Genomic DNA, 12372 nt, shown 5'->3' with positions numbered 1-12372 from the left:
CCGTGCCCCCCACCCGCAAAGGAGCGCGAGTGCCGAAGCAGCCAACGAGATCCACTACATCCCCTCGGTGCTGATCGGCGGCCACGGGCGCGAGAGCCTGCGCAACGCCCGCGTGCAGGGCCACAACTCCAGCGGCACGCTCAGCATCCGCGAGACTCCCATCCTGGACGGCTACGAGTACGACATCACGGACCTGCGGCACCACCTCCAGCGCGAGTGCATGAACGGCGGCGAGGACTTCGCCAGCCAGGTCACCCGCACGCTGGACTCGCTGCAGGGCTGCAATGAGAAGGCCAGCATGGACCTCACGCCAGGTGGGCATGGGCTGAGCTCCATCCTTTCGTGTCTGTCTTCTCTCCATGGTTCCATATATGTGTTTTCCCTTGAGCATTTTCCATGTTTCTCTGGGTTTTCATTGGGTGTGAGATGGTGAATGAGGATGCAGCCAGTTGAGAGCAGTCCCTGCTGAGTGGGATGTGGCTGGGACAGCACAAGGTGGAGCTTTGAGGGGTAGGGCTATGGTTCCTGTGGCTTGGTGAAGAACCAGAACCCTCCGAGCTACTCCATGGTGACCTCCAAAATTTCCTTCTGCATCCCCAGATTTCTGGTGTCTTCTTCAGCTGAGGTTTTTAGTATGATTCAGAGTTAACACTGCCTTCTGATCACCAGTAGAGACCCTTTGAGGCTTGTAACATACTTGTTCTTTGGCCATATTACTAACAGAGTCATCCAACTGGAGCCTTCTCAATTGAGGTATGGTTTGGGAAGTCCATGGTTCCTGGAGCTCTCCAGGGCTTTTGTTTACAGACATGGGTATGAAGAGGCTGAATGCTAAATCTCAGCTTTTGGGTAGCTTGGTGGAGGTGCTGGTCCCCTTCAGGCTTTGAGTTGCTCATGAGGATATGCTGGAGGCAGCTTGGCCCACTGGCCATGTTACCCTGGTCACCTCATGCAGATACTGGAGATGGATCCAAGGAAATCCCTTTCTCTCTCTTACCTTCCCCCTCTTGAGACCTCCTAAAGTCTTTATCCCTGAAAGATTTTGCCTTCAATTCTTCCTGTTCAGGGAGTGATAATGCCAAGCTGTCCCTGATGAATAAGTACAAGGACAACATCATTGCCACCAGCCCTGTGGACTCGAACCACCAGCAGACCACACTGCTGTCCCACACCTCCAGCAGCCAGCGCAAGCGCATCAACAACAAGGCGAGAGGTAGGGGAGGTCCCCAGGGTGGACAGGGTGCTTTGAGCTCCCACCCACTCATGCTCCAGCTATTCAGCCTCTCCTGGGATGGAGAAATAAGGCCAGAGTTGTGCAAGAGCATGGAAAGGAGGGTTTGGGTGGGAGGAAGCAGAAAATATGGTGCCTGCAGGGATGTTGGGTGGGTGGGTTGGTTGCAAAGGTGCAGAGGGTGTTTGCCATGGTAAATATTTTAGGATACTGCACAGCCATGGGGAAACCTGGCAGGGTAATGGGAACCATGGTGGAGGGGCATGGCTGTGTGTGGTGGGAAGGGGAGAAGATGCTGTCCCTGCTGTGCCTGGCAGATGGGGCTCCTGGTCTTCAATGCAAAGCTTTCCCTGAAGGGTGATGTAGGATGCCAAGACTTTGGGTGGCACAGTACCAGCCCTGCCATGATTACACTCAGTGTCCCCTGCAGCTGGCTCAGCATTTCTCAACCCCGAAGGGGACTCAGGGACAGAGGCAGACACCGATCCCCAGCTGACCTTCTACACGGACCCCTCGCGGAGCCGGAGGCGCAGCCGAGGTGGGTGTAGGTGCAGAGGTGGGTGGCAAGCCATGACCCCTCTTGCCTTATTTGCTGTTGCTTCTCTGTGTTTGGAGGCTTTCCACTGGCAAAAGATGGAAACCCAGGTGCAATCCCAGCTGCCACAGGCAGGCACCGATCCCTGCTCCTCAGTGGGCTGCTGCTGTTCCCTAGTGGAGTTTCTCAGCAGAGGATGAAATGAATTCTGATGTTTTGCTGGAGGCTTCTGCCTGGCACTGGTGTATATTAATGAGTAACATGCTTCAAAGGCTGGTCCGTGCCTTCCCATGCTGCTGCTCAGCACGGTGCTGCCGCAGCTTCGCTCCGGCACCGTGCGCATACGAGCTGCACGTGCAGCAGAGGATGGGGACAGTCTTGGTCCCTAGGCAAGAGTCTTGCCCCACTGTCCTGCACCATCCATTTGGGAGGTTTTCTCCTCCCAAGAGGAGAGTTAGTGTCTGTTTTCCCTTGTTTGCTGGATGATGCCTTGTTTTTCTGGGAGTGGTGGGATTGGGAGGCATTTCCTTTGACCAGTGCTTTGTCTCCAGCCAGTTTTTTTGCACTGAGCTTCTTCAGCTGAAAGATTAAAAGTCAAAGACCTGTGTGCCTGGAGCAGTTAGGAGTCTCCAGTGCTTTTTCAAAAGCATCCATGAGCCTGTTGTCATGACAAAATTAACCCGAGAGAAGTGCTGAGAAAGAGAGGGGAAAACCAGGAAACTTCATATACCTTTCTTCTCCTCAGTATCTCAGCTCTACTTTAAAGCTCTGCTGCTGCAAAGTTCTCAGCTTGCTGCAGTGCTGGGTGTGGGAGAGCCTGGGCTACAGGCAATCAGGAAGACTCTGGCCTCAGTGGGCAAAAGGGAGGGTCCCATGGCAAAGGTTCATTCATGCCTCTTCAAAATCCAAAGTGACTCCATTGGATTGGATTCATGCTGGATTTCCAGGGGGCTGGGCTCTGCACCCTGAGGTCCCCTGGCTGCACTCCAAGATCTTCCTGGGTCCCACAGGTTTGACTGTGCTTTCATGTTTTGCAGTGGGGTCCCCCCGGAGCCCTGTGAACAAGACCACGCTGACCCTCATCAGTGTGACAAGCTGTGTCATCAGCCTGGTGTGCTCTTCCCACATGAACTGCCCCCTTGTTGTCAAGATCACCCTCCACGTCCCTGAGCACCTCATTGCTGATGGTGAGCACCCCATGGGTCTTACTCACCTCCTCCTGCCCCATTCTTTAAGGTGAAATGGAGGAGAGGAAGGAATGATGGAGGGCACAGGTGTGGGATGGGTGCAGGATGGAGGGGACAGGCACGGATGGAGGACACCAGTGTGGGACAGAGGGGATGGGCATGGGATGGAGGGGGTGGGCACAGGACAGAGTGGATGGGTGTAGGACAGAGGTGGCTGTTAAGGGATGGAGGGGATAGGTCCATGAGAGAGGGGACAAGTGTGAGATGGAGGGTGCCAGTGTAGGAGTGAGGGATGGAGGGGATAGGCACAGGACTGAGGGACAGACATAGGATGGAGATGACTGTGACTGGACACAGGGGTTGGGTGCAGAATGGAGGAGATTGGCATAGGACCAAGCAGACTGTTGTGGGATGTAGGGGATAGGGTTGAGATGGAATGGATCATCATGAGATGAAGAACAGTGTGGGACAGAGTGGACAGGTGTGAGACTGAGGGGATGGGAGTGGGATGGGGGTGGCTGTTGTGAGACAGAGCGGACAGACAGAGGATAGAAGGAGCTGTCATGGAATGTAGGAGATGCATATTGAAAGGAGGAGACTGTCATAGGGCAGAGAGGATGGGCACAGGACAGAGAATTCATAGTGGGACCGAAGGGGCTGTTTCAGGATGGAGTGAATGGGCAGAGGATGGAAGGACCCATCATAATATGGGGGGAACCATGGGATGGAGGGGTCTGTTATGGGATGCAGGGGACCATCATGGGATGGAGGGGACAGCAGCAGGTTGCCACCACTAACTTACCTCTGCTCGGTGGCAGGGAGCAGGTTCATCCTGCTGGAGGGGAGCCAGCTGGATGCCAGCGACTGGCTGAACCCAGCACAGGTTGTCCTCTTCTCCCAACAAAACTCCAGTGGGCCCTGGGCCCTGGACCTCTGTGCCCGGCGCCTCCTTGACCCTTGTGAGCACCAGTGTGACCCTGAGACTGGTAGGTGGTCAGGCAGTTTGGGTGGGTTTTGGGAGTTCACCTCTGCCTCCTCTACCCAGCTGTGGTGGGAAGATGCTTCCTCACCTTGCTCTGTGTGCAATAACAGAGCTGCCAGGTGCCCTGGGGTGGCTGCAGGCTGGGTTTGGCAGGGAAGCACAAAGTCTTGTCCCTCATGTCCCCTCCCTTTCTCCAAAGGTGAATGTCTCTGCTATGAAGGTTACATGAAGGACCCTGTGCATAAACATCTCTGCATCCGGAACGAGTGGGGAACAAACCAGGGGTGAGTGCATCTGCCACAGTGTGCCCAGGCTCAGACTGTCCTCACACGAGCTGCTGGGCTTCAACAGCAGCACAGCAGGGCTGTGGTAAACTTCTTGGATGAAAGAGTTAGAGGCATCACAGTGGGTTGTAAAGTCAGTGCACGACTGGGCTCTGCAGCAGGTCTGCGGGAGGTGAGGGTTTCTGTTCTTTGAAATAATCAGAAGCGATGTAGAAGAGACCATTTGTCACATTTTAGAGTAAACACCCCCTGGAGAAGATGGACGTTGTTCCTCCTCCCCTTGTCAGCACTCTTCTAGCATCCTGCACTCTGTGGGGCTTTTGGTCTGGGTGTGTGAGGCATCAGAGGAGGGCTGAGGTCGGGCAGGGATCCCCACTGGAAACTGGGCAGATGCTTTGATGCTGAGGGAACAGAGCAGTCGCTGTCTGCTCCACAGCTTTACACCCCTAGAAGTTCTAAGGGAAGTTGTTCTGATGCTTCAGCAGCAATTTGGTGGTGGACTCCAAATATTCCTCTCTCTCTGTGACTCTCAGGGGGTGCTCCCTCTGGGCTTTAACACTCATGGGTCTCTGAGTGCAGTTCAGGGCTGGCTGGAGGTAGTTTACAGAAAGCCAAAACACTCCCAAATCCAGAGCCACTTGCACTGGCACCACCAACCCCCATTTTTTCCCCCTTGCTGCTGGGTAGGTGGAGCCCTGCACGTGTCAGGATGCCCTCTCTGAAGTTATTAGTCTTCACAGTGGGAAGACAAAAATCATCAAAGGCTGAGCTTGGCGGCACCCCTACCGTGCCACTGTGCTGCCAGCCCCGGCTTTGTCCCTTTGAACTGGGGCCTGGGGAGAGCACTGCTCTTCTCTCTCCAGCCCCTTCTCTGCTTTTCATCATTTGAAAGGCAATTTAGCAATCAAACCCAGAGTGGAGCCCCAGCTGTGTGAGACAAGGGCGGGTGTTGCTGCAGGGACCCTGAGTCAGGCTGGGCACAGAGCGATCGGCTCCTGACACAGGTGGCCCCGTGCTGGGGATGTGCTGTGTGATGATGTGGTGAAAGTCCTCAAACCTCTGCAAGATGTGGGTAAATACAGGCAGAAACACAGCTCTCTGTCCTGTCTGTCCCCAAGGGACACATGCCAAATAGGGATGTCCCCAGTTTTTCTGTGCCCAACTTGTAAGAGGCACTGAGTGATGAGATCTGGGGCATGGGGGGGAGTATTCCCCCCACCAGGGACTTGTCTGGTTTGGGATGTGTTGTGTTTAGGAGTGACTCACAGTGTGTTGGAAAGAGCCCACAGCCACCCACAAGCACACATGACTTTGGTGCCAGCCTTTGCCTCCATCAGAGCAGTGTGCTGGACCCACCACCTTGCAAAAGCCAAGCAGCAAATGACTCTGTCCATTGAGGCAAGTAATAAAAACAGATAAGTCCATTTGCTTCCTTCCCCTCTGCTTTTCCTTTGCTTCTGGTCGTGGGTCTGCAGCTTTACACTTTTCCTCCCATGCACACTGCTCTTCTCTAGCTTTTTCCTCATTTAGCTGCTTCACCTTCTTAAGAGAAAGTGGAGAAAAAGCTGCTTTCAGGTGAATTGGGAAAAAATATGCATGATAACAAGCAGGAGAGAAGCCAAGGGCAGGAAGGACAAATCCATTCCTGAAGCCCTATGGACCTGTTTGGAGCTCAGGACCCAGATTTGGTCTCAACAATGCCAACACAAAAGGTGCTCAGGATCCACTCTGTTCTTCTGGGGCATTTGGGGCTGCTTTTCAGACCCAGCTCCAACCTGATGCCCCCACAGGAGCCTTTTCCATGCTGTGCTTGAGCCTCTCACTGCCTTTCCTCCTGCAACAGTGTTCATACCTGGTCAGGGTACAACTTGGGTCTCTTCTTATGTACCAGAGTTGGCTGTGACAAATTATGTGCAGCATTTCCAAAATACTTTTCTGTTGAGGGCAGAGAAACCTGGCAGTTCTCTTTTTCCCTAAAGTGCAACACAGCCCTAGGCCATGGTGGGGCTGTCAAAGTCCTCCTGCCCTTCTCTGGGCTCTTGAGAAGGCTCTGATGCTGCAGTGTCAGGGCCTTTTCAGCACCATCCTTAGAGAGCTCCTCTCTCGAGCTGCTTGAAACTGGGGTCAGTTTGTGTTTCTTCCTTGAACTTGTCAGATTTTTGCTTCAGAAAATGGTAGCAGCTGAAACCACACTTCAACATCCCTGCCTGCAGCTTCCACTATTTTTAGGGGCTCTTGAAAGCATGTCCACACTAGCAGAGGCCAGCTTGGTGTTTAATGAGGGGGTTTTTTTCCTGCTCTGAGATCTGTTCTGTTGTCAAGGTGCTGCTTGGTGCAGCTCTGCACACAAGGACTTGTGATGCTGGAGGTCTCTTCTACCTGTCCACAGTGTCCCCTGTGAACCCTTGGCCTCCACGTGGTCATTACTGTGATGAACTCTCTTTGGTCTAGCAGAACAACTCTTTTTGGTCTAGCAGAACATCTTGTCAGAGTCTGTTTAACTGAATAACTTGTAACTTTAAGCTGGTATTTATGTTTTCTGGGGTGGAGGTTGAGCTGCCATGCTGTCTTTTGTTTGCTCCCAACTCTAACCCAACAAGGTTGCCTGCAGGCTCACCTGAAAGAGATGTCTGCAAATCTGCTCTTTCCCCCATCCCAAGGTGAGATCAACTGTGCCTGAATCATTTCTGACCACTGTTTGTCTAATATGCTCCTAAACCCTCCCATACTGGAGGTCATATTGGACTGACAGCCACAGGTCAATCCCCAAAGAAGCTGTGTTGGCTCTTGGTCAACAAAGCAGGACCTGAGGGCTCTGCCAAATCCCTCAGTGTGCTTGGGAGCAGCATGTCCTGGTTATGACCTCTTCTGTTTTCCCAGAGTGACGTTTTTATCTGAAAACTCATTTCAACCCTTTGGTTTAGATAGTTTTGCCGTTGGTTTGTTTTTATTTACAGTGATGACAAGTTGACTCGGTGTCTGTTCTCTGAGCAGCATCTCATTTTGCTCATGAAGGCAAGTTCATCTTTGTACTTTTATTGGCGATGGCAGCGAGAGGCTTTGTGTGTTGTGTGTATTTTGGGTACCAGACTGAGCTCCATGCCTCTGTGGTGTATCTTTTACCCAAGGCATCCTGTCCCTAAATCTTACCAGTTTTTCAAAAAAGCAGATCTTTTTGATCATGTGTAGCAGACACATTTGATCAGCTGCTTTTTTTTTTTTTTTTCCTGTGCTGCTCTTCAGCTGTTTGAAACAAATCTGTCTGGTGCTGTTTGTGTGTTCACAGTCTGTCTCTGTACTTTGATATGCATTGTTAATTAGCTGCTCTTCGGCTCTTACTCTAATGTTTCCTGAGTAGGATGCAGTTTCCAGTAATCCAACCAGCCTTGCCTCGTGTTTGCTCATCAAACCAAATTTCTGTGGTTCTTCTTGTGGTATGACTTGGCCAAAATTCCAATCAGCTTGTTCTGCCTTTTGTTAATAAACTGTTACCTGCCTGCACTTGTACTTCTTCATCTCAGCCTTTACATCCATCACAGGATAGCCCATGGCTTTCCCATCCCCTTCTCTGGATGCCCTTTTCAGACTCCCTGATGAGACTGAATAGGCTTCACCTCGGCATGGGGAGGTTTCCAGCCAGTTTAAGGTGATGTGAATACACCTGGCAAAGTGCTCTCATCCTTTTGTAGCAGGTGGCAAACTAGGCTACCCCAGCCCTGATCCCATGCAGGACAAGTTACTTCTTTCTCCCCTCACCCACAGCCTTGCAGATGTTTTTTCCAGCACAGGACCTGAATTTGTGCTGTAACTTGTGCCCTGCTCCCCTCCCCTTCCCATGATGCCTCTTCTGCTCCCACTTATCTCCCTCCCTGGCTGTGCACCTGCTCCTCCTGTCCCATCCCCACACACCATCCACTCCCCACCCTACAGAGGAGCCAGGGACATGCTGAAGTGACAAGGACAGCACTTTTCCAGCTTAAAGTCTCTTTTTTCCTCTCTTTTTCTCTTTTCTTCCCCCCCCCCCCCCTGTCTTTCTTTTTTTCTTTTTTTTCCCCTCTCTCCATCCCCTGCTGTGTGCCTCGGCTTTGCAAGCTTGAAGGACAGCCAGATAAAAAGCTCCTCTTTCTTTCAGATCCTTTCACCAAACCTCCCATCCGCCTCCTCCTCCTGCCTCATTCTCCTCGCAGATTTACGGGCAGCCCAGGGAGAAAGTGCCGGCATTAGCATTTTTAATAAAGAGCTGCTTGGAAGGGATGGCAGGGGGTGGGGAGCTGGGAAGGGGAGAGGCATCGGCAGCTGATGCCCGAGCAAAGCTGTTGCAAAGGAAACTGAATTTGGGGAGGAGCCACAGTGGGCATTGTGGAGAGGAGAATCTTGGTGCTCGTGGCACATCTGCTCTTACCCCATCACGGTGGTGTTGGGTCTTCATGGGTCTCCACTTTGGTCGTGGTGGGGAGTGTGTCCTGGGGTGCTGGTGCTGTGGGGATGCTCTGCTCTGTTCACCCTGGGCTTGAACTCCTGAGCTGCCAGGGAAGGGGTGTAGGGAGCACCTTTGTGCTGCTCCCTGGAGCTGGTGCTTTGATACCATGATGGGGTTTGGCGTGGCCATCCTTGTGCTGCATGCTGGTTGGAAACCCCCAGGAGCACAGAGGGTCAGGGAACCAGATGGGAAGTCACCTACTTCAGTGTGTAACAGCTGATCACATTCTCCTCCAGTGGCATTTCAGCCATGCTCAGGTGCAGTGACTTCTCATGTCTTCTGCAAAGACCATCTCCTGCAGCCCCTCTGACCTCCTGCCAGCTCCCTCTCAGAATAGCACAAGGTTAGCTTGTGGCAATCTCATCTTGTGACAGTCTCATCTCTCAGTGCTGGGCTTTGATTCCTCATCCCACCCATCTTGTCTGGAAGAGTTTTACAGGTAGCAAGGACAAGCAGGAGCATGATTCTCTGTAGTGAAAGTCAGTCTGGCCTCGTCCCCTTGGGGCTGCACTTTGAGTGAGGCCAGAGACTGTTGTGATTCAAAGCATCACCAGCAGCACCAGGTTTGGAGGGCTGAGCAGGTATTTTGTGAGCTTCTACTCAAGCCCAGATGTGGAGCAAAGCAGAGCTGATAGTCCATCTGGAAAAAGACAAGAGGTCTGAAGATTTTCCCGTGGATGCACTGGCAGCACTTTGGCCGTGGGAACTTGCTGACTGAGTGTGGGGAGTTTGCTGTTTCTCAGCTGCCCTGTTCTGTTGTTTCAGAAGCCTACTTGAGTGTCATGTCTTGCAGGGAGCCAAGAACTGTCATTTCTGGCACATTTAATCCATCCTGATCAGCTGCAGAACTCCTGATCAGTCCCACTTTTCTTTGTGAGCTCTGAAGAACATGTAACCAAAATACCCACCAAGAACAACAAAAACCAGAGCAGCAAGTTGCCTCCAGTGATCACAGAAAGCAGGGAGGGAGAGAGCCATGTGGGAACACACTCACATGCATGGGAGAGGAAGGAGGAGGTGAAACAGTGACAGAGGCATGCGAGGCAAAAGGTAGCAGTGGAGGTGAGGTGTGCCTGGGGGAGGAGATTTTGCCCCATCCTCTGCAGCAGAAGGCACAAGTCAACAAGAGTGCATGGGTGGAAACGTCAGCACTGAGCTGCTGGAGAGCCTTCTCAGAAATGAGGATGGATAAGTGTCTCTTGTTGAGCTGGAATTCTTGTCTAGAGGATGTCTCAGGGCTTACCCACAGAAGGTACCATGTTCTCACAGAGCCAATACTGCTTGGCAGCACTGGCACTCCCCTGCCATGTGGGCACATAGCTAAAGGCTGAACATTACTTTTAATGGTCTTTTTGTGACCTCAAGTAAAAGCAAAGTGGGGCAGGCTGGGGAGATGCCACACAGTCCCTTCCTGGAGCATGCAAACCTCTTCCCTGGCTCAAAGACTTCGTTGTTTTTTACAAGGGCATGTAGGGATAGGACAAGGGGTAATGGTTTTGAACTGACAGAGGGCAGGTTTGATTAGATATTAGATATTAGGAAGAAATTCCTCCCTGTGAGGGTGGTGAGACACTGACACAGGTTGTCTAGAGAAGCTGTGGATGACTCATCCTTGCAGTGTTCCAGATCAGGTTGGCTGGGGGGCTGAGCAACCTGGTGTAGTGAAAGGTGTCCCTGCCCATGGCAGGGGGTTGGAAGGAAATGATCTTGAAATACCCTTCCAATCCAAGCCATTCTTTGGTTCTTTGATCACAAGAATTTTAGCCACAATTGGAAATTTCACCCTAGGTGAACACAACGTGGCCTGGGTGCTGATTTCAGTCTCCCAGGTGGTTCCAAGCACACTGGCTGCATGTCCCATGTGTGCTGACATCCAGGGGCTGCCAGATGTTCTGCCTGGCAGACGTGTGGCACCCACCATGCCTCCACAGCACCTGCCCCAGCACCAAGCTCCACTGCAAGCCAAGAGCAGCTCTTCACAACTGTTTTTCCAACGGGGAACAATACCTTGCCTCTGCTTTTGTTCCCGGCCCCGCGTGCTCTCAGAAGCAAGAATAAAACCCATCTGCAGGAGTGCTGGAAGGCGGAGGCGTGGAGCATTCAAGGTGTTGGCAAGACACAAGGAGCACATCTCTTTCTGGATGAATCTGACCTCATTCAGGGCAATCCTATCTGTGGGCTGAATGTAATCCCTTGCTCCCAGCCGGCCGGGCTGGAAAACAGCATTGTATCCCTGTGAGGAAATGAGACGGCACACTGTAATCCTGCAATCAGGATTTTTTTTATTATTATTATTTTTGTCCTTGCTGAAATAACTTCAGATTAAAAATTAAAGTGCTTGTGCAGGAGAGCTGTAATTGCCTCTGAAGAAAATCCCTGGGCTTGTCGATGGCACCTGATTCTCACCCTGAATTTTAACAGCAGTGATGCGACGGGATGGAAAATCTCCTCTCCCCAGCTCGGAGCTCTTGCAAAGGGGATTTGGAGTTTATGGGTTTGGGAGAAGGGTTCATGTTGCCTGAGTCAAAGCCCACCATAGTTGGGTCTCTTGTCAACCTGGCTCTGCAAATGATGCTCTGACACTGGCGTTGGACCCCATGAGTGCTTGTCCCAAGGTGTTGTGGCCATGGGTGTCCCACCAAAGGGCACCACTCATCACCCTGTGCTATCTAGGACTGCAGGGATAGAGAAGATGGAGCCATCAGCTCTACAACCTCCTGCTTGGCTCTAAGCTTCTTGCTTGTCTTCCAGCCTCCTTTGCAAAGTCCCACAGGGGTTGAGGCTTCCTCAGCTCCCCTCCTGGAACAATGAAGCCTGTGGGGAATAAGGCAGGTGATGTAACTGTGGTCCTGGACCTGATGTTCTCCCTTGCAGGGAGGATTCACCTGCAGTTTGTTTTTGGTTTTGCAGTTCAATAGATGTGATGCAAATCCCTAAAACAGGACCAGACAGGTGATACCCAAGTGCACAGGAATGTGAGGATATCTGGAGTGCACTGTACCCCAAAATAATGGATGTGATATGCCACTGGCCCATGGGCACATTGGGGCTGGGGTGAGGATCTGATGTTGTAGGAACCCCAAAATTAAGATCATTGATCTGGGGCTATTTTATCCCATTGTCCTGGCTTGGTTTGAGTTGTCTCATCCCAGGACTCTTCTGCATGTGAGCTGAGGTTTAAGCAGGGGAAAGATTTTGGGCTGTGAGTGGCAGTGGGGACACGATGCCAATGTGATGCTTCTGGGATTCTCTTCTAGGCCTTGGCCATACACCATCTTCCAGCGTGGCTTTGACTTGGTGCTTGGTGAGCAACCATCTGACAAGATTTTTCGGTAAGTGATAAAGGCAACTTGGTCAGCACATTTTGGGGCTTAAAATATGACTGGCATGCAGGTAGCCCAGCTGGCAGGGCTGAGCACAGCTGTCCTGTGCCACCTCCTGGGGACATGTGAGCATGGCTGGGTAGGTCCTCCTACAGCTGTCATGTGGGATGCTGGATGCCCTGCAGTCAGTTCCTCCTCTTTAGTCATGGTGAGAGCAAGGTTTAGGCTCTGAAGGAGGATTTCTGCAGAAAATGAAAGTGCCTTTTTTAATTATTATTACCCAAATTACATGTGATTTGGGGGGGGCCATTTGTGTGCATTTGGAGAGGCCATCCTACTTTTCCCTGCTC

General features: G+C 51.9%; 1 protein-coding gene across 1 annotated transcript in view; it reads left to right on the top strand.

Annotated features, from left to right (window-relative positions):
- The window catches only part of LOC103807963 (astrotactin-1-like), a gene marked incomplete at its 5' end in the record, with an annotated part of 31578 nt that overhangs the window by 3591 nt on the left and 15615 nt on the right, over nucleotides 1-12372 (top strand). Inside the window, 7 exon segments of the mRNA XM_009080714.1 lie at nucleotides 1-314; nucleotides 1067-1213; nucleotides 1662-1769; nucleotides 2804-2953; nucleotides 3772-3939; nucleotides 4135-4219; nucleotides 11957-12031. The exon segment at nucleotides 1-314 is cut by the window's left edge and continues 21 nt beyond it. Of these exon segments, the coding sequence (XP_009078962.1) occupies nucleotides 1-314; nucleotides 1067-1213; nucleotides 1662-1769; nucleotides 2804-2953; nucleotides 3772-3939; nucleotides 4135-4219; nucleotides 11957-12031 (1047 nt within the window).

The sequence above is a fragment of the Acanthisitta chloris genome, unplaced genomic scaffold, assembly GCF_000695815.1.
Source record: "Acanthisitta chloris isolate BGI_N310 unplaced genomic scaffold, ASM69581v1 scaffold14388, whole genome shotgun sequence".
NCBI classification, from domain to species: Eukaryota; Metazoa; Chordata; class Aves; order Passeriformes; family Acanthisittidae; genus Acanthisitta; species Acanthisitta chloris.
Note: the sequence above shows the minus strand (reverse complement) of the source record. Positions and strands in the feature narration are given on the sequence as shown.